A 22,095-nucleotide genomic window follows, 5' to 3' on the forward strand; every position below is an offset into this window, starting at 1 on the left:
TTTTATTTTAATATATTTTAATATATTAATCCCCTTGGAATTTTTAACATCCTAATCCTTGCACTAGAAGATGCAGAAATACAAGTTAAAATCTTTACAATGGGTTCTATTTTGTGTAAGGAAACTTCATAAAGCAACATAATAGTCTAGTCTACCTGGTTAGGATGGTTTTACTAGATTATGAGCAATACATCTCCTGTAAAGTGTTGTTCCTGGTGATTTTCATAATTTTAGTGAAACTGCTCATTTTAATCATACTTATGAGCCCAAACATTTCTACTAAACACTAACAGAACCGTGCAGATACTTTATGGTATTTACGGCATAAGATTTGCAAATGATGGGTCCTTCAGCCAGTAGGCACCAAGAGCGTAAGTTTATATTTATCATGTTTTAGTGATTAACATTTTCCTGTATGGCATTTTTCACCCAATTTTAGATTGTCTTTTTCTTGTAAGGTCCTTGAAGTTGCTAGCAGACACTATGGTAATACTTTGATTCCTTGGATAAAAGAATTTTGACTGGGAAAACCCAGCAGGGTTACTCAATATGACAAACACTCAAAGATTTTCATTGCCTCAGTACACATATACCAAAACTAAACAATGCCACTGTACATATATACACACACACAAAGATGTCTGAAAGGACTCTCAGTTTGTCTTTTTTAAGTTAGCCAGAGACATAAAGGGGAAACTCTGATGCCATGAGTCAGTCAAATACTCCAGTGAACAGTTAAGATGGCTTATTCCTTGGTTCTTCCCATCAGCAATGTTTCCTGCTTTATGACTTAGGAGGAAATCTGCATGGTGTCTTCCCTGTCCATAACACCTAAATTCAAATCCCATTGAAATTACTAAGATACCCAATGAAATCTTTAAATTCTGGATCAAAATCCGAACACCAGACTGTCTAATGTGTTTTATTGGTACACCAGTAACACAAGCAGGTACATATTGGAACTTCAAAATAATGGCATTATTACATTAATTTTAATAAGCTCCTATGAAATATGGAAACAACATGGTAACTAAACATCTGCTTTTCCAGACACCTGAAAGATATTGTAAAATCCATTCAAGAGCTCAGCTGAACTAAAGTTTTACCAAGAGCTTTGTGAACTTGAACAGGCAAATCCTTCTGAAAAAACAGTTCAAATATTCTCATTTGGATTAATTGCAAACATCTGCTTCCCTGTGGCAGCACAGCGAAAGGCTGCCTCTAATGGATTTTGGCTCAGTCTAATAGTCCAGCCTCCTCCCTACGGTGCAAGATGAGTGACACCACCTGACTTGCGTCATTTCAGGTGTACAAAAAGATCTTTTAGCTGTAAAAATCCATGTCCTAGGTAGGTAAAATCATCCCAGTTATGATGAACTATCTTAGTTTTCAGCAAGCTTTTAGTTTCTCCAAGCCTCAGTTGGACATATTCCTGCTCTTGAAACCACAGTGCAGGTAACAGTTCATACCTGCCTCGGGGATGTCAGTGCTGAGTATATGGTCATCTTCAGCCCCTGCTCCAACACCTTCCCCGTATTTTTTATTTCAACAGCTGAATATTTACCATTCTAGTTGACAATTTTTGTGATACTCAGAGCCAAAAAGCTTAGCAAAGTCTGCTTTTTGGACAGTTACAAGGTAATGAAAATAAGGTAGAAACATTCCAGGAAGGGAATAAAGTGCACAGCGAGACAAGAGGCAAGGACTGTTGTGACCTACTCAGTTTTTGCAAACTTAAGGATTGTCATTCCATGTTAGTAAGTGTTCCAGCTTCTTAACATCCCCATGGCAGGGGAGGGGGGGGGGGGGGGGGGGGGGGAGGAAATAATCAGTAATAATTAGAAAACAAGTTTTCTTTCCCATTTTGCCTTCACACTTCACCATCTATTCTCTATTAACTGCTCTCTCCATTTGTTTGCTCAATCTTCTCTCTTGAGTAGATAAAAGGGTTTCATTAAAGCAAAGCCTAATGCTGTCAGTGGCAGGAGAGCTGCCAGTCCTGGCGGTTTTAGTAAGTCTATTAAGCTGACCTAATCACGCTAATGCTTAATAAATTCCTTCTATTCACAGCAGTCCTTTGCAAATATTTCTTTATCTAATATGAAAAACTAAGTTAGGTAAATCAAATGAGTAACAGTGTGGGGTCTGGGTTTTTATCTTTTTATATATAATTGTATATAAAAATATTTTTTTTTTTTTTCCGCTGTCCTAACAGAAACAGCAGCATACTATCAATCGTAACCTCTGCGGTACTAGAAGTATTTCTTGACATTACAGAAAAGTCTAACAGCAGCTTCAGGAAAGTATTCCTATTGCAGAGATTAAGAAGAAACCAGCACTGGACAGTCAAACCAGAACTTTTTTTTCAAGGACTTCTTGCCATAGCCCATTTGGGGAGCAGCTGTTCTAAATCTATCTGAAGGACATCTGTTCCACCCATCTAGTGTAGTTTACCTCTAATTTAACCAGAGGGGAAAAAATATATATATTCTACAAACCACTGACATGTTCTGTCACTGTCATAGCACTTAATATGGTAGAAAATACTCTGAAGAGTAACAAGTGAACTACGTAACAGTACTAGTTGGCATCACTGCTTGTGAAAGTAAAGGCCTTTATCCTCCTTAGTATCATTTGCCTTTCTTCAGGGCTCCACAGCTCCAGCTATTACTTCATGTTTAATTGAAACAAAGTTTTTAAAGCAGCAAAGCATTGAATGTTCATCTCTTGACACAAAAGAAAAAATCTGTAGCAGTAGTTTCAGTTCAACAAAAATCTTGACCAAAACTAGTATTTACAAGGCTTCTAAAAGAAAAAACCTGAGAGTGTTCATGTTAAAAAGAGAAGATTGATCTTAATTCTTCTCTCCTGAAAGATTAATGTCATTGTTTAGGTAGTGTTATAAAGGGTGGTGGTGGGGTAGTGTGTGCATGCGCAGGAGGGAGAGGGTACCACCCTGATGTCTAATAGGAAACACACTCAGTAAGCAGTGTGATTGATTTACCTGAGAACTACCATCAGGCAAGTGCAGAAATAAAGGTGGAGCAGTCCCACAGCAACATCTCTCCTGCCTTTGGTGATGACCATAACAGAAAACAGCTAGCAACAGCTGATTTTTTTCCTTCATTCCCCATTTTCAGGTTTCACAAAGGGTACTGGAGACCTTACTTTCTTTACTTCATACAAAATTACCGTACAGGTGGAAAAATAATAAAAAGTTCACGGTTCTGCGAATAGGCAGGATCATATTTTAAACTCAAAAATTAACTGTCCCAGAACTCATCTTTGTAAGGGTTTAGCAGAGAAAATGATGACAAACATGAGGCTAACAACTTCAGCAACTCTGCACAGAAACACAACACTTGCCAAGGAAAATAAACTAGCCTTCTCCATTAAGGACTGTCTTTCTGCTTCCCAAGGAAAGAGAAATCACACTGAAGCTACCTACAGCAGGTAGCAATCCTGTCGCTCAGCCACAGCTGTGGTGAAGCCTTGGAAGGACAGCTTGGCACTCAGACAGTGATGAGGTAGGCTTCTGCACAATCACTTCAGTGTACTCTTAAGCAATTCTCTGTGTTACTTCATTATATCATTTCATACCCTTGCAGGGCAAAACAGTACTTACACTAGAAAATGCAAGAGACCGCAGACCTCTTCTCACATAGCTTTTTTCTGCTGTTCTACTGCATGGGAACAGCCACTTGTCAGAGAACAGAAAATACAGACGAGTTACAGTATGAAGAAGTAACAGAAATTCTCTGCTGTGAATAAACTTACATTACATAAGAGAAGCATGGCAATAATTTTTCTATTCTTTTTAAATAAACACACTTAGAATCTCATCTGAGTGATCCACGTGATGCTGACTAATGTATCATCTAATGAAGGAGAAATATCTGAATTTAGGGGCAGTATGACTGAAGTCTAAGAGCTCAGTTTTATAGCATAACACTGAGTATTTCTGCCTTCTTGTTTTTTAAGCTTATAGGAAAAAAAAACTGAGGAAAATACACAGAAGGCTATGCAAATAAAAAAAAAAAAAAAACCACCACCCAACAAACAAACAAAAAAAAACCCAAAACCATGAGAGAGAATATAAACTTATTGTACAGATTCTTCTCTAGGGCCATTTGGCTAGCAAATGATTCCCCTTGTGGCAGAAACCTTAGGAAAGGACTATGTGCAAAGGAACCAGTGACATCTGTCCTCCAACTTATGCTTCTATAAAAATGGTAAATTTTTAATTAAAAATACAATTCTCTCTTAAAAACCCATGTATTTGTTATTGAGGTAACTGATGTTGTTCCAAAAATAAATGTGTGTCAAAAAACTGTTACCAATTTTCTTTCAATAACAACCTCTAGGTACCATCAACACATAAAGGTAAGAAAGCAATAAAACCATTATTTCATAAGAAATTTATACCATTTTTGTGCCTAGCTGTTGATCTATATAAATGGACTTTATACTGCTAGGCAACATGATTAATATAACAGAAAAGGAGGTAAGAAGTAGGTCAGCATATAGGACCACAGTTCTTCAGCTCAACTCTCATCCCTGCCTCCAACAAGAAGTGTAACCTTCATTCCTCATATTTTGGAGCACTAAATAATGCTGTAACTAGACACAGAAGACAAGAATTATTAGACATTATTCACCCTTAATCTTTACACAAAATTCCCACGACATCTATAGAAATTCCACAGCTGCATAAAACAGAGTAAGGTTCGTGGCAAACACAGCTTTCAGGATTTGCTCTTCAACAAATACCACAAGCATAAGAGAGACAGCAAACGTTAACATTTTATTTGTTTTGAACATATAAAGGCTATAACTCTATGAAACAATTCTTTTAGAGCCATCTTGTGGGGAAAATAAGCAATTTAAAACAACACATGTACTGTAATTGATTTTCTACCAAAAAGATCAGTGCTCAGTATGACATTTTCTAGTACTCTTTTAAAAAAATAAATGTCAGTCACACTGTAAACTTTATACAACATTGTTTAAACCACTGGAACATGAAGGAAGTGCCTTTATGAACAATCGTGTTAAAAGATTGGTTCTAGATAGAAAAAAAAAATATATCATTAAGTTAAAGATGCTACTTTTCTGTAGAATGCTTTTAGGCCAGACTCTATTCAAACTCCACCCAACTGCAGCCCACAAAAAAAGCACACAAACCTAGAGAAGCTGAGGTTTCTTTCGGCACTCACTTGGCCAAATGAGTAAATCAGATGGAATTATTAGTCTAAAATGGGATAAAAAAATCAATAAATAAATCAAAATATAGTAGTAGATTCAGTACTTGAAGCTGAAAAGCTTTTGTTCTTTAACATTCTTAGCATTATAAATGTATTTAAAGTTTTGGTAATCTTCTGCTAGTTCTGGAGGACTTTGCACCAGTTGTTCACAAAGAATTCATTAAATGACAGTTTTCTGTTTGCGTACACCTAAGTGAAGCAGAGGGTTGGGCAATCCTTTTCAGAATCATCAAAAGTTGTGATGCAGGCTTCACTACCTAAAGTAATCAAACATCAGCTGCTGCTTGATCTATGCATCTTTTCTATGAAGCAAAGTGCCTAAATTTTATCCAAGGGGACAAAAGCGCACATGTAGTCCATGTATCTTAACTGGGTTTAACTTATGCCCTATTAAATACTTAACTTACATAGAACATTACAGTGTTTCACATCACATTTATCCAATACATAATTATTTTCTATTAATACAAAAGTAAAATAGAATGTCACAGAATATGTTTACAATGAAGTGCACAATCAAGAGGTGTCACAGAAATATGCACTTTTTGGAGCTGTTACAATCAGTGTGTAAGTATAGACTAGCAGGCACCTCTGTTAATTTTATTTTTTTAATATAAATAAGGAAATTTGTCAACAAAGGGGTCCTATGGTACCCAAAGCCTCTGACAGCTTTAACTAAACAGAACATACTGGCACCCAGATGTATAATCAGACAATTTTGCTAAGGTAAGCACAAGTATGTCAATTTTTAATTTTACACTTCTACCAAAGAAGGTGTACATGTGCGTTTACAGCTTTCGTTCCTCCATAAAGATGACAATGAGATCCACTTCCTCCACATCCTGTTTAAACTTTGGAAAGGAGCCCTGACTCTGGGGCACTCGCCTTAATGAGATTTTGGATTTCTTTGAATTTTGGATGTTCTTTATCAGCTACCAGCTGCAGCAATATAGCTTCACTAGTAGTAACTATAATTCCAGTACGAGCAAGACGCTGAAAGAGAAAAGAGAGGAGAGAGAATAACGTGAGATACTTGCAAATGCCAATGAGTATACATTTTGTAAAAAAAGATTAATGGTATTTTTAAAAACACCTATTAACAAAAGTATTGCCAATTCCATTCCAGTATTTCTTAGTGGTACTAGTTACAAAGCTAGGATGTAAAGTGACTGGTTTTAGACTTCACTGAGGAAAAAGGCTGCCCTGGATTACAAATAAAGGCTTCCTACTTGGACTGGATTCTTTCCCCATGTCAGATTTAATATGCAGAAGACCTACCCACTCCTATATTAAAAACCCATTCCCCTTGCATTGTCCAAAGCATAGCTTTCTTCACTTCATGCATGTTTGAAAGGCCTGGGGAAAAAGAAAATATCAAGGTCCAAGTTAAAGGCATTAAGCAAGAAACTTAATTGTAACAATTGCTCTTTCAGGGCTTGTTATGTACTAGTACTTCGGTCTTTGGACTACACAGAGCACTAGTACTAATCTGAGGAGACAGAACAAATACCTCTTCCACAGACCTTATAAATCATACTGGCACAACAGCAGCTCCCTTAAACAGACGTTTCATTACAGCCTCAGTAACTCCCAAGTTACTTCTCACAGGCTACAGAATAAAAAGCATCACTGCATAGAAAGCAAAACTGAAAGACATCTGCTAGATCTCACAAGCGTGCAACTAAACAGAGCAATGTTTCACGTAGCTCAAACCACAGGACATACAGCATAAAGTTTTTTGACTTTTAAAATTATGGTTGTTCCTATGTAGCAAGTTATTTTTAAGTAAAGGCTGACAACTCCCTGCCCCGCATCAGCTTTCCAGCAATCAATCGTATGCTTTGGCAGTAAAACTCTTCATGGATCCAGCTTTCCCCTCCATCATCCTCATCAGCTGCGTGGTTCCACTAAATTTAAGGTGGTTCTGAATGAGCCAAAGGAGGGCAAAAGGCAGAAAAACCAGATACATACAACTTCAGACAGGTTTCAATTGTAGAGAAGATCCGGATTTCTAGGGCAGACATAGATCACTGCTGCCTAGTTGTTCAATTACAAAGCAGTTGACTGGGGAAAAGTTATTCATTTTAGGGGACCAGTACAGTATATGTAACTGCAATCTATATAATAATTAACTACACTAGATTTTCTCAAGTCGGTGCTTCCCGCTTGCTACTGGCAGCAAGCCTTGCGATATTCTTAAGTTGAAATAAAGCTGACTGCTCTCCTACTCTGTACAGCGACACATTTGTTTAAACCACATACACATATAAAAGAGAAAAACAGGAAAATCAGAATACTATGACAATGTTTTCAAGATGTACTTCTCCAGAAATACAAAGTTTTTGCTTTTAACTAGTATGGATGAGAGAAAAAACAGACTCTTGAAGAACCTTGTCATATGAGAAATGTTGATTGACGAAGAGAATGTCTTCTGTTCAGAAGCACAACATACCGTAACATGTCAAAGAAGCTTGCACTGCCTTGTACTCTACTTCTGGGACTACATATAATTGATATAATTTTGAGATTAGTGGGAGTGAAGAGATGCATGTGCTAAGCATACTGGCTGATTTTCAAGGAAAGGAAAAGTTTTCTTTGAACAGACAAAGGGAAGCTGCAAGCATGTGGTGCATCCACACCCCAGGAACAAGTAGAACAGAAAAGAAATCCAGCAGGAACAGACTAAACTGGCTCAATCCGAGACCAAACAGTGACGTGAGGCCTCTTCATCAGATAGGGCAGAGATGAAGACCAGTCACAGCCTCGGCCAGTTAGGCTGAATTATTTCATCCATGGAAATGTTGAGGGGGTTTTGGACTCTAGGGTTCTTTTTGATTGCAAGGTTTTGCCTTCTGTCACTTTTAAGCACACAACAGAAGCAGAGACAACTCTTTAGGGTCATCCAGGCAGACATGAAAGCTTTGGCTATCAATTAATTCAAACTGTACTTTCTAGGACACCTGTTCAGAAATTTGCACGTTCATCACCAGCACCATCAAAACACATGCTGTGTGAGGGGAAATGGGGAGAACTGAAGGGGTGGGTGGGACCAGATGGGATTTACTTGAGTTGCTGAAGAAGCTGATCGTTACCACTGCAAGGTCGCTCTTTATCATCCTTGAAAGGCCATTGTGAACAGAGGGCGGCTGTGATACTGGGAAAAGGTAAACATTATACCTCCCAGAAAGGTAAGGAGAAGGATCCAGGGATCCCAGATCAACAACCCTCACCACAACTCACAAGCTGTGGAGCAAATTTGCACAAGAGACAATGTCAGACTCTCCTAGAAACCATCAGCTGTACAGTGAGACTAAAGCAGGATTTCCCAGTGCTTTGATATTTTACTGACTTCCCCAAGAACCATATCACCATGGTCAATCCTGATTACTGACATGCCCAGTACATGTGTCCGTTTCTCTTGGTCTCCTACCTCTTGCCTGCTCTAACCCACAGTCCTCAGTAGCATTTTTAAAAGGGGCTCTACAGTGCAAAAAGGAGACAATGTTGGCATGCACAACCACAGAGAAGGAGGAGTTACTGCCATATAACTGGCTAGCTCATCACAGGAAGCCAGTAAATGTTCCCTGAATCATATTTTAATGATAGCTACTTAAGGGAACACAGCAAAATGTTTTCTTTGTGCTCAGTGAGAAAACATTGCAGAGACACGCTTAAAAGTTACCTAAAACGGACCAGTTTTCCTGGATTACCGCTTTTGCAACCAAACACACTTTTAAGATGATTGATACCTTTTTGATCAGAAATAAAAACAAACCTAGCTAGTCACTGCTTTAACCTCTCTTACACTGAACCACCTTCCACACCTGCAGACACAGTGTAAGTGATAATCAGACATACAAAGAGTTATACAATAAGGCAAACACATTTCAGCTCTTCCATACTTGTTTTGTCTACTACTGCTGTAACACCACATTGACCTGGGAAGTCCGTGATCTCAGTCATTCCCGCACTCTGTGTGCGTCACTTTGCTTTACATGACGGATGACATTAAGCTTCCATTTAATCAAAGTCATGGGTTTCATCAAATGCTATATGCTGGTGATTTCCCTTTAGCCTTTAATTCTCTTATTCAGGAGAAACAGAAGAAATTTCAATTTCCAAATAGCTGTTAGGGCCTGAGGTAAAAATTGCAGTACTTAACGTACATATCAGTTTTTTATTTCCAGCAGTGATGCCTGTAGGTAAGTTAAAGTACACTATCAAAAAAACTGTTTGCATGAATTTGCTACCACATAGTTGTGCTTTTAAATCTTCTTGTTACATTTATCTCTACTTTCTCAACATTTAGTTAGACTAAGCTCCTAAGAAAGGGGTGGGGGGAAGTCTTTACTATAATCACAGAGTCTTGAGATTAAGTTTTAATTTGCACTGATGAGGAAGAGCAGAGGGAGGGAGAGTCATACAAGAAGGAGATCTGAACAGGATCACTTACTATTTTACATTGCATTTCAAGGAATTTCAACAGCAGAACAAATACTGTTTGGAACAACAGAACCAAAAGGTCTGTAGAACTTTAACTCTGCTGTACAGGTAACACTCCACAAGAAAATATCCTAAAATGCTAATGGTTATAGAGAGTAACCTAGATTGCACAAAACAATCATTTTTAAAATCCAAGCATCCCAAACTGGGTTCCACATATTAAATCATAACTCAGGGAGCCAAAATAGGACAGTAATCCTTCTCCACCCTGAAGGTACTCTGAGAATCAGAGCATTAACTTCTTTTCAAGTCTACATCTGTCCACTGCTTATTGTCCTTAGAAATTCCTTGTTACCTTACAGTAAGCAGGGAAATTAACATACAGACCCAAGATGGAGAAAGCCTTGACTAGGACACTTACCTCAAGAGCAAACATCCTGTCCATCATACTTCTTGATGAGGTGGCATCAGCTACGATATGAACTTCTAGACCTCTGCCAATTAATTCCAATGCTGTTTGCTGGATGCAAACATGAGTCTACATGGGAAAGGCAAAAACCCCACTAACAAACCATTATTATAAAACATGAATAGCACAATGCCAAATTAATAAGGGTGCAAACACGTTCCTTTCTACCCCTAAAATTACTCAATGTGGGGTTTAAATGCCAATGAAGCTCGAAACTACAGTCTGCAGTTTACAAATAGCTAATTTCAATTTTTATTATGAGATAATATCAAAAGCAAGTAACACAAGAATAATTTAATCTGTAATGACATCTGAGCTCTAAGCAATATATATTGACTTTTTTTTTAATTACACAAAGCAATTACACAATACTGTAATTAATACTAATGCAACAGACATTACCATAAAACAGCGTAAGAATGACAAGGCACATACTTCTACTCCAAAAAGTACAACGCTGCGGACTCCAGGGATCTCTGCTAATGCTGCTTCAACTTCTGGCAACACCATCGAAAACTTTGTTTTGGGAAGCACAAGTTTAGCTCCTGTTAAATCAATTTCTTGCACAGTGCTGCCAAGACCTTTAGGATACTGTTCAGTTACAATAACTGGAATTCCTAAGAGCCGTGCACCTTGGAGCTGCAAGGGGGCATGGAAGAAAGTGTACAAGAAAAGACATTACTGAAGAACAATAGCGACACTATTATTGCCTGAAACTGAACAACCAGTAAACTAGCTATGTATGAAATAATAATTGACATGTGTGATCAGAAGTCACAACAAGAAAAAAAGCAAAAACCATACCAGTCGTTGGCCCACGCTGATGATATCCCCAAAATATTTGATGGCAGGCCGGAATCGCTCTTGCATATCACAACAGAAAAACACAGTGCTTGAGGGTGTCAGGTTGCCCAAAGTAGTCATCTGAAAAACAAAATAATGTTTTCCATGGCAGTGACAACCCTTTCAGAAAAGCAGCAGAATGAGAAAGTCTGCAATGCCTCTGCCAGGTAACAGATTTATATATCACTTTAAGTCAATTCTTTAAAGTTTTTCAAGCCTGATTTTGGTATGTTTCTAAATTGGGATGAATGGCCAATACTGAGCAGTATAGTACAGTCATCAATAGGTAATCAAGATTTTTATTAAGTGGGAGACACAAGTCCATGTAAATGGAAACTTCTGAACCCTGAAGCGGGATAGAGAAGCGTACTGCCTAAAGTAGTGTGAAAAAAAAAAAAAGTACCAACAGCAAAATTACATTCCTCAAATTCATTTTTAAATCCACAGCTCCTGGAACTGAAAATAAATCAGGATACATTAAAGTTAAAAAAAAAAAAAAAAAAAAAAGTCAAGACTTCCACTTGTTTTCAATGCTGTAGGTACACATATTTTCAATAGTTTCATTGTGTGGACAGTTTGTATGTGACATCTTTTAGCAGAAGTCTGATGAAAGTCCAAAGGCTAGAACAAAACCAAAGAAGCTTATCAGTATTATGACCAGAAACTGAACTGAACACGTTTTAATGATAACAATAATCTCCCAGACTTCCCCTTGTACAGTCTATCAAGCGGAGCAGAAGGGAAGGGTAAGAAAAAAAGAAATCAATGATTGCATTTGCTCATGCTTTGAAAGAGTGCTTTGTACTTGTGTGAAATTACTTGTACGACCTGCAAAAGCAAAGGATAAGGCTTCAGCTGGAGGCTACAGGGAAAGAAAGCAGCTACATACTATCATTTAGTTGTAAGGCAACTCAAGAGCAATTACATTCATTCAGGAGCTTTTCAGCAGACTGATAAATCAAATTGAATAAACCGTTTCTGGGAAGTAGCCGTTACCTGTATACACTTCATTTTCTGCAAACTGAGGTTGTGATGTTTTAAATCAAAACAAAATTACAAAATCTGTAAAACAGTCTATTTTGGAAGAACAGAGATGTATCTGGTTTATGTGGCAAGGTTTTGGTAGTGAGGGGAGGCTGCAGGGGTGGCTTTTGTGACAAGATGACAGAAGCTGCCCCATGTCAGACAGAGCCAGTGCCAGCTGGCTCCAAGACAGATTTGTTGCTGACCAAAGCTGAGCTCATCAGCGATGCTGGTGGTGCCTCTCTGATAACATATTGTAAGAAAAGGTAAAAAAACCCACCATGCAACTGCAGCTGGGAGAGAGGAGAATATGTGAGAGCAACAGCTCTGCAGACACCCAGGTCAGTGCAGAAGGAGGCAGAAGGTGCTCCAGGCACCAGAGCATGCATTCCCCTGCAGCCCATGGCAAAGACCATGGTGAGGCAGGCCATCCCCCTGCAGCCCTTGGAGGTCTGTGGTGGAGCAGATACCCACCTGCAGCCCATGGAGAACCGCACACCAGAGCAGGTGGACGTGCCTGAAGGAGGCTGTGACCCTGTGGAGAGCCCCCATTGGAGCAGGCTCCTGGCAAGACTTGCGGCCCCATGGAGAGGAGCCCACACTGGAACAGGTTTGCTAGCAGGACACGTGACACTGCAGGGACCCACACTGCAGCAGTCTGTTACTGAAGGGCTGCACCCCATGGAAGGGAGCCACACTGGAGCAGTTCATGAAGAACTGCAGCCCGTGGGAAGGACCCACATTTGAGAAGTTTGTGAAGGACTATCTCCCATGGGAGGGACCCCACACTGGAGCAGGATAAGGGTGTGAGGAGGAATTTGGGGCAGAGACGAAGTGTTATGAACTGACCGCAGTCCCCACTCCCCATCCTTCTGTGCCACTTCCATGCAGGAGGTAGGGAAGTCAGGAGTGAAGCTGAGCCTGGGAAGAAGGAAGGAGTGGGGGGAACGTGTTTTTTACATTTGTTCTTATTTCTCATTATTCTACTCTGTTATTGATTGACAATGAATTAATTTCCCCAAGTCAAGTCTGTTCTGCCTGTGAGAGTAACTGGTAAATGATCTCCCTGCCCTTACCTTGACCCATAAGCTTTTTGGCATATTTTCTCCCCCTGTCCTGTTGAGGAGGTGGAGCAATGGAGCAGCTTGGTAGGTAGCTGGTGGCCAGCCAAGGTCAACTCACCACAAGGGAATTGGGAATCCTTAAATATTAGTCCCAAATTTTTCACCATGTCTCCTGAGTGAAACGCTTTTGATCTCAATTCCCAAGACTAAAAAGCTACAGTAACAGCCACGCTCAACCATACAGAATGGCCTGTTCAAATTGTTGTGAAAATTACCTGTGTGTTACGTTTGTAAATGCTTGTGTGCTTGTAAACCACAGTTCTTCCTGTCCTTGTGGATGAAACAACAATACTATTAGCACAACCAGTTACAAAGGCAAATGCAGATACATCCATAAAGCAGATGTTTTTAGCACAGGACCAACCCACTAATGCCACAGGAAGACAGATGAGCATCACTGCAAGCATAAGGGAAGTGGTTTTCACTAGGAAGGTATAGCTGCACTGAAACAGATCATCACAGGTGGTGGGATCTCCATCCTTGGAGGCTTTCAGCACTGGGCAAAGAAACAGCTGATTTGATCAAGAATTGGTTTTGCATAGGAGTTAGGGAAGGCAGCCACTAGATATCTCTTCTAAACAACACTTCTGCAATTCTACACCATGTATAAATGAGGCCTGGGACCAAGAATGCTTGAAACTAAAATCGAATAACTGCCTCATTCTTGAACACCATGTACCTGCATGCTCGAACAATGCAGAAGCCAGTCAGTGGGAAGTACTAACGTACAATTCAACATCACAGTGAGCACCTACTGTGATCCACTAACTCTGGCACTTAGTATCATCAGAGCAGTCAATCACCACATTTAACTTTCCTACTGCTCGGCAGCCAAATCGGGTAACTGGAATAGACAATAAGTGTGCCTCCTACTCAGAAAACGTGTCATTTGTCTTGGCATTTACATGACAAGAAAAGACCATTATTTTCTTCTAGAAATCATTTCATCACTTCGTTTTTTTAAGATCACTTCAAACTACTGCAGACTGTAGAGTGGCCTACGTGGAGTTAGTCTACAGCCTTAGGATACACCTTCCTATACCAAGGCAGTGAACGGCACAACCATCCTTAGCAGAGGAACTAGTATGAATGGACCAGGAAGGCCTTCAAGAGTTGCACAGTCTGCCTCTGCATAAGGATGAGCCAAACACAAATATTCTTCACAGATACCTAACTGGTGTGACCCATCAGCAACACACAATTTACAGAGCTCCTATACGATTCATCGCACAGCTCTCTTATCTTTACTTTGCAGTGTTTTCTCACCCACAGGTCCTTTGCTGTTGTTGAAAAGTGTTACTTCCAGTTCTGTCCATGGTGGATTTGAAACACAACAGCATTGCTGTGTGTTCATATGTATAACCATGCACAAACCTACTACCACACGTCAAGACTCAGATTTGGTCTCCCTTTAGTCCTTCCCCTCCCTTATTCTAAAACATAGCTAACAGTTTCAATCCTTCCTCCTACAACTCAAATAATTTTCACTGCCCTCTCTGGGGTGCTTTCCAAATTGCAGTCTACAGCGAGGCATCCCATACTACTACAACAGTAGTATTTCTCTGCTATTAATACTTCTAGGCACTACCACACCCCCAGAGAAGATTGGTCAATTCACAGCCCTTGCAGACCTTGTTCAATTTGTACTTTCCAGTAGACTGTTTGCTCTTTTCATAATTGATGATACTTAAGACTCCTGAGGTGCATTTTAACCTCAAAATCATTCCTTGAACTCTCCCTCATCTTTTAATTGCATATTTGATTATTTCTACCTTAGCATAGAAATGATTTCTAGCTTTGTTGCTTCCATTTTGCACTGCATTTTATTTCATCTTGTTTCTCCAACTTGCCGTGGAAAGCCTGAGTTCTGTTCTCTCAGATGCTAGCAGCTGCTCTCAGCTTGGCATCTTCCACAAAAACAGCATTTGCCCTAAGTTTCAGCAATGACATGGATGGCAGAATATTTACAAACACTGGATTCAGAACAGATCTTACAGAGCCCAGCTGAATATTATTCTGATTTGATAGTGAAGCATGGAAGAAAACTGACTGTCTTTCTAGCTAGGAAGCATCCTCATTACAGACTTCCACTGAAACCACAATCCCGTGAGTTTATGTCAAACATCACAGGTAACTGGAACAACAGCCTTGTATCTGCTTTCCTCTGCTATCAAGTTGGTTTAATATGATTTAATTTATGCCTTCAGTTTAACAACAGCAGCACTCTAAAAAAAACCAAGTTGCATCAACTATGTATTTGCTAAATAAAAGCTTTTACAAAATCTAATACAAATATTTCCTATACTGATTTTAGTATTTATTTCTGATTAACATGCAGTCTCAATCAAACCATGCAACGCATATCAGAACAAGAAGGAACCAGAAGAAATAGATGGCACGATCAAAAAATCAACACTTCCTAGTATTACTAGGAATAGCAGATGTGGGAAAGATGGAGTGCAGCTAAAAGCAGTTTGAAATTAAATTTCATATAGTAGCTGACGTAGTCCATAAATAAACTCACAGAAGTAACTACTACATATAAAAGAGTTTCCATTTACTGGTTCTTCACTGTGCCACATAAATCGTACTACTCACTTGCTCTCATATAACAGACATGGGACACCTCCACGTCACACATGCCTTGGCAGCAAAAAAATGTGTCTGCTCTGTTCCAGTGTTGTACCCTACCAGTAAGCTGGGGTGGGGGTAAACCTACAGTCAAACATGAAACCCTGGGCTAGCACACCAGTACCTGTGCGCTTTCACTCCAAGGAAATGCAGGCAGGGCAAGGATGGTGAGCCACTGCAGCCACATGGTACCTGTCCGAATCCACCCCAAACAGAATATCTACTCAGCCAGGATATCATTAAACAACTTAAATTTAAACCAAAAAAAAAAAAAACCAAACCAAAAAACTATCACCTGAAGTTTCCCCAGGCAGTATATAAGCTTCTCCATTTGGTTTTGCCTCACCCGCTCAGTTATTAACCAGGACTTCCTTCCCTCCAGCTGGAAGTTATCCACAGCACAACCAGAATAGGTACATCAGATGGACATGTAATCTGATGCAGCTCTTTTCCCCAGCTAGAGAAGTCATCCCTAGGACCTTGTCCAGACCAGGATTTAAATGTATGCTGTCAAGAGTCACAGACAGCTTTAAGTCCTACTCCAGAAAAGGGCTAGGTGGGAAAGGACAGGTGTTTTTTCACATCTATTCCATCTCTGCTGATTATTATTAATCATACAAAATCTGACTGTGATGAAGTACTGTAATTACAGAATCAGCTTTACAAAAATATTGACATATACTGGCTTTTTACCTGTACGTCCTCTATTCAAAGTTCAGGAAAGCATTACACACACAAAAAACAATTCCCCCCCCCCTATTTGTTATGAACAAGGAAGCAGAGAAATAATCCCATGTGACATCACTAGCCACCCAAACCCTCTTGCCGAGGTTACCCACCAAAAGGGCAGAGCAGAGGACCTCGCAGCTTTGGTATTTCAAGGATGGCATTTAAAACACAACAATGAAAAGCAGCTCGCTATCCTATTTTCTTCTCCTGTATTTCAAGGGAAAAATAGGTTACAAGTGTCTCAGTTTAGAAATATAAATATTTATTTTATGCTAAGCCAAAGTGCAGCCTTTTACATGTAATTCAGCATTTTAAAAGGACAGATTTAGTTAGGTAAGTACATGACGGTCATATAATTAAGACAGTACAAAATTCTTCATCAAAATCCAAAACAATCAAAATGCTTGCTACAGAGTAAAGATATACAAACAGGGAGTCTGGATTTGAAAAAACCTCTCTCAATATTTTCAGTCCTTTTTTCTCCTTCTTTAGGGTTCCCAGTGCTGGTTGTTTTTTGGGTTTTGTTTTGTTTTTTAAATATTTATTTAGAAACACTGTAATGTATCAGAATTTATAATTACACCTTTGGGGGAAAATGTAAACAACTCCCCTCATCTGACTCATATCCCACAATCTACACTTTGCCTTTTCCTGATTTTCAGAAAATGGATTTAGGCTCCTGAGTTAATGTTACTTCGATTTTCAAAGCATCTGAATGCAGCAATATGGATACATGTAAAAAGACTGAAAATCTGTGTACAAATAGTTCTACTTTATTTACCTATCTCTCAGCAACAATTAAGTATCATTCTGCAAGCAGCTTTCTGCAAGAACAATATGCTTGAGACATCAACCTGTCTTTTAAAAACACCCTGAAGCAGAGGTGCTTTATGCCATGATTTCAGTAATAATAAATTTACCCTTTCAGCTTTAGCATCTTCAGGTTACAAGTTTTTAAAAGCAGAGCACAAGTACTGCTGCAGAGAAGTCACCTTGAAGTTATGACAATGACTGTGAAATAGCCTCTCTCGGGCACATATTCGAATGCTGTCTGAACTCCTCTATTACACAGCTGTAATAAGCGTAACTGTCATGTCTTCTAGTATCTCCAAAATGGTTTTTCTTACTGCTTCTCTCCTCCAACGGCAGCTACAACAGTTACAGCAAAACACAAGAGTTTTAACAGCACTATTTAACTGCAATTAGAGTTAGAAGAGGTTAAAGTGGTTCTGCATTTCCCCACCCCCACAATAAATAATATTCTGTTAAAACTTTTAAAACACATAAAATCACAAAAAGCAGATGGCTCCCTTCTGCTAGCACTCAGTCCCTCAAGTTGCAAGCAAATGCTCTTCTCACCGGTTAGGAGAGGCCAAAGGAAAAGTCCCTCCTCACTGCAAGCCTGTGACTGCGGAGTTTCAAGAGCAGCAGCCAGGCTGAACATCAGGGTTTATACCGCATCCCACCAGCCTGCCTGACCCTGGGTGGCCATTAAAAGTTCAAGTGGCTGTTTCACACCAGGACAGCTAAACCAAACTAATGTATGTATATGAGCACAGTACAAAGGCATAAATATAACTAGAAAGCAAGTGCCCCTGCACAGATCGAGCCTTGAACTGAGCTGCGTGGAGTGGCTTTCCAAGGGCAGCATATGGTGCTTTCTCTGTGAGATTACTGCCCCCCTCAACTGCAGGTACAGGAAATTGAAAACAACCCTGTCAAACACCATTTGGCACTGACATTTCTTGAGCTACTGCAACATAAGTCATCCTTCCACGAAAGGTTTGCCCAGGAATCAAAACAGAAGGATCTCGTTCCAGAGACCACGGAACCTACTGCTCTATGGGTTAAAATGACACACCTAATGAAACACATACAGATATTTTATAAAGCACACGCATAAAAAATACCAAAATTACTGTCTAGGGATATGGATGCTAGTATCTGAATCTTAATTTTAAACTAAACATATCTTTCCAAATACACATCTTAATCACATCAGTGAGCAAAGGTCATCCCTCTTGAAAGACACGTCCAAAATGGTATTTCAACTGACTATGTCACACGCAGAGTTGACAAACCTATTTCATATGTAACTGCAGATAAAACACGGGGGAGGGGGGAAGCAGGGAAGGCACACAATAATGGCAGTGCATGAATCAACATACAGAAAGAAAGTATAATCTTCCCATCAGTAAATCCTAAAGGTTTTTAAAAGCCCATCTGTGCCTGTACCAGACCAAATGTTCCCCAAACAAGTGATCTCTGAGCACCTGCCGGTGGCTTAAGGCAAGCTGACTGACACTGTTGTGCTGTCTCTAACTCATTCTCAGCTGCTGAAGCAAATCAAGGAGATAACAAAAATAATACACAAGTACCATATTTTTAATATCAAGATTTGCTATTGTCACGGAATTGCAACAGTATTAATGAAAACGGCTGATCGGTTAGGCAATTAGTGCATTAAATATTGGTTCATCCTGAATCCCTGCAGTCACTTAAAGCTGCATAATGCCTCTGCACCCTGGGATCCTTCCATGTCTCAACACTGACCTTTTACACTGAGATATGTCCTGCTACAATGCTTGGGCTGCATTTATAGTTTCAGAGCAGAAGCCATCTGCAAGAGTCTTTGCAAAACAGTGATCTGCACACACAAATAAGAAACAAAATTCTGACCTGTGCCACTGTTGCACGCCCAGATTACACAAATTCTGCTTAACACCCATACCAACTCGTTTTGCAAGTTGGAGAGACTGTCCTTTCCAGGTTCTCTGGCTGGGCAACCATCCATTCTGTTTGCAGTGCACAAAGGAGAAAGATTTTAAACTGAGTACGATGAGTGATGAAATGTGTAATAAATTACAAAACAAGTTATTAAACTGGTTTGGTCTTCTTAACCACTCTTTCCACACACAGAGTTCAGGAAAGGACAAAAGTCTCCAAAAGCATCCTTGAGGTACACTCTAAGTGAAAGGCCACCTTGAGAGTTTATGGGTTCAAGACACTACGATTAAGCAGGGTTTACAAACAGTGTGAATTAGGTTGCTTCTGCAAACATAAAGAGAAGATGAGCAATGTTTCAGTTTTTAGGACATCACTTTGTCAACTTATTAGTAATGCTGGCTCAAAACCCTAAAGCCTCTTAATTATAAGTGAAGAAGAATGTTCTGAATTAAAACAGTAACCGTGTTGTGTTTTGGGTTTTTTTTCTTTGGTTAGTTGTTTGTACTTTTTAAAAATTGAATTTGTTGCTGGAGAAAGGAAGAAGTGATTTTGCTTTGAGCGTAACTATCACAGCATGACTGACACGAATCTCCAGTGTGCATAAAGATATCTTAGTATGAAACACACGTACTGTATCTGTCTGGCAGTCTGGTTTCCCGGTTCACGGCCACAAAACCTGTGAGTTACGAACGTGTAAATGGGAAAGCACTTTTTGAGGCAAGAAGGGATATAGAAATCTCAGGGACCTACGAGCTGTGTGACCCAGCTCTGGCAGAGCCCACTTCAGGGGCACCCTTTGAGTTTCTACCTAGCAGCATTACCTGCGGCTAAGGCCGGGTACCACCGGCCGCTTGCTTTAAGGGAGAAGCGTTGATTGTTTCGGGCACCAGGCTATCTTCCCGTCGGCGGGGCCACGCGAGCGGTGACTCGTTGCAGCAGAGCCCGGTTACCACCCGCATGCGGCGCGGAGCGCACCTGCCCAGCCGCATCAGTCAAACAAAAGTTTCCCCGAAGAAGAGTCCGTGGGGGCGGGCTGCCCCGGGCGCTGCCCGCGGCGGGATCCTCCGGCCGCCGCTTCTCCCGGAGGGCTGCGGGGGAGGCCGGGCAGCCGCGGCCGGCGGCGGGACGGGGCTGCCCGCCCCCACACACACCTGTGGCGGCCAGCGCTACCCGCCGTCGGGTCTCACCTGTATCTGCAGCGGCACCAGGCGCACCTTGCAGCGCTCGCTGACCAGGAAGCCCTTCGGCAGGTCTATGTACTGGCTCCACTCCTCGGCGAAGAGCTGCACCACAAACTTACGGTGCATGTCTATCTGGTCCCCGTAGAGGCTGAGGAACTTCTGGATCAGCAGCTCGTAGCCGGCGCCGTGGGGCACGCTGGAGGGCCGCGCAAAGACGGAGAAGCAGAAGAGGACGGGCACCGAGCCGCCGCCCGCCGGCGAGCAGCCCCCGCCGCCCAGCGCAGCGGCCGGCTCCGCCGCCGCCATCTTCAGGGGCAGCCGCGCCGATCCCCGCCAGCTCGCTGCGGCCCGCGGCGCCGCTCCTCCCCCCCCCCGCCGCCTCCTCCCCCCGGCTGGGCGGGCGGCGCCGGCCCTTCCCAATCCCGGCCGCGGCTGCCGCCGTTCCTCCTCCTCGCCATGGGGCCCGGCCCTGCCCCGAGAGCCCTCGGAGGTGGGCGCGCCGCCGCCGGGCGGGCGTTACTTCTGCCGCCGCTCCCCCTGGGCGGGCGAGTGCCTCCCCCTCGGGCGGGCGGCGCCGGGAGCGGCCCCTCACGCCAGCGCCCGCCCGCGGCCGGAGCGGCCGGGAGAGCCCGCGCGCCCCGGAGCGGCAGAGGCGCCTCCCGCCGGGGCAGCCCCGCCGCAGCTCTCGCCGCCGCCCGGCAGGGCGTTGCTGGCCGGGGCGCCCCACACCGCCGCCCAGCTGGCGGCAGAGCCTGCTGCGGCGAAGGGGGGGCGTGCGGCCGGGAGCCGCGGCGCTCTGTCGGGCGGGGGGCGGGAGCGGAACGGGGCAGCCGGGCCGGGCCGCGCCCCGCGGAAGCTGGGGAGGAACCTGTTGACAGGGCCCGGAGCACGCCGGGTGGCTGCCGAGTGTGGTCCGGCCCAGCTCTGCGCCCGCACGGGGAACGGCTGTTCGCTCTCCCGGTGCCGAAACCGGCTGCAGAGTCGAGCGGGAGCCTTGCTTCGGGAGCGTCGGTCTCCGAGCAGCTGCTGCGCGCCGAGGCTCTCAGCCTGCAGCAGAATCCACAGATGAGAAGTGAGCAGGTTGCAGTGCATGCCCACATTTCATCCTTCCCAGCTTTGTGTTCCCTACAAAATTGCCAGAATCGTTAACCTTTTTTTTTTTTTTTTTTTTTTTTTTTTTCCCACCGCAAGTGACTGGCAGCTGGAAGCATTGCCCATATTTTTGCCATAATTAGGAGATTTTCTCTTGCACTTCAGTGTGCTTGGGCGAAGGGATCCCACTGGTGTGTTGCACTCGTAGAAAGGAAATGCTCTCCGTTAAAAGCAAGTGGATGTTTTCATGTGCCGTCCAAGGCAGTGGCACCACCAGCAAGGTTAATGGATGGCTGCCTGGCTGAATGCCAACAAGCTGAAGCTTAAAGCTGTTCTCATGTCGGAACTCTTGAGTTGTCATGTTAAATGACAGTATTATATTTTCACTAGGTGGTGGTGTGGGTTTTTTTCCCAGAATATACATTGCTGTTATTGATTTCAAAATTGCAAGTGTAAGGAGCCTTTCACAGTTGTACATTTACACGCTTATATATATATATACACATACACTCACTAGGCACTGAAGCAGCCTGAAGTGATTATTTTATACACTCCCCAAGAAGCAAATG

At 42.0% G+C, this 22,095-nt stretch overlaps 1 protein-coding gene across 1 annotated transcript; it reads right to left on the reverse strand.

Moving 5' to 3' along the window:
• Positions 1 to 4,778: 4,778 nt before the first annotated feature.
• ISOC1 (isochorismatase domain containing 1) lies at positions 4,779 to 21,037 on the reverse strand. Its single transcript, XM_080373169.1, has 5 exons — positions 20,441 to 21,037; positions 10,981 to 11,100; positions 10,612 to 10,815; positions 10,129 to 10,245; positions 4,779 to 6,257 (listed from the first exon to the last, which is right to left on the reverse strand). The coding sequence occupies exons 1-5, from the start codon at positions 20,738 to 20,740 to the stop codon at positions 6,111 to 6,113; spliced, it is 888 nt and encodes a 295-aa protein (XP_080229295.1). The 5' UTR covers positions 20,741 to 21,037; the 3' UTR covers positions 4,779 to 6,110.
• Positions 21,038 to 22,095: the final 1,058 nt, after the last annotated feature.

This window comes from Falco punctatus (genome assembly GCF_963210335.1).
Source record: "Falco punctatus genome assembly, chromosome: Z".
NCBI lineage: Eukaryota > Metazoa > Chordata > Aves > Falconiformes > Falconidae > Falco > Falco punctatus.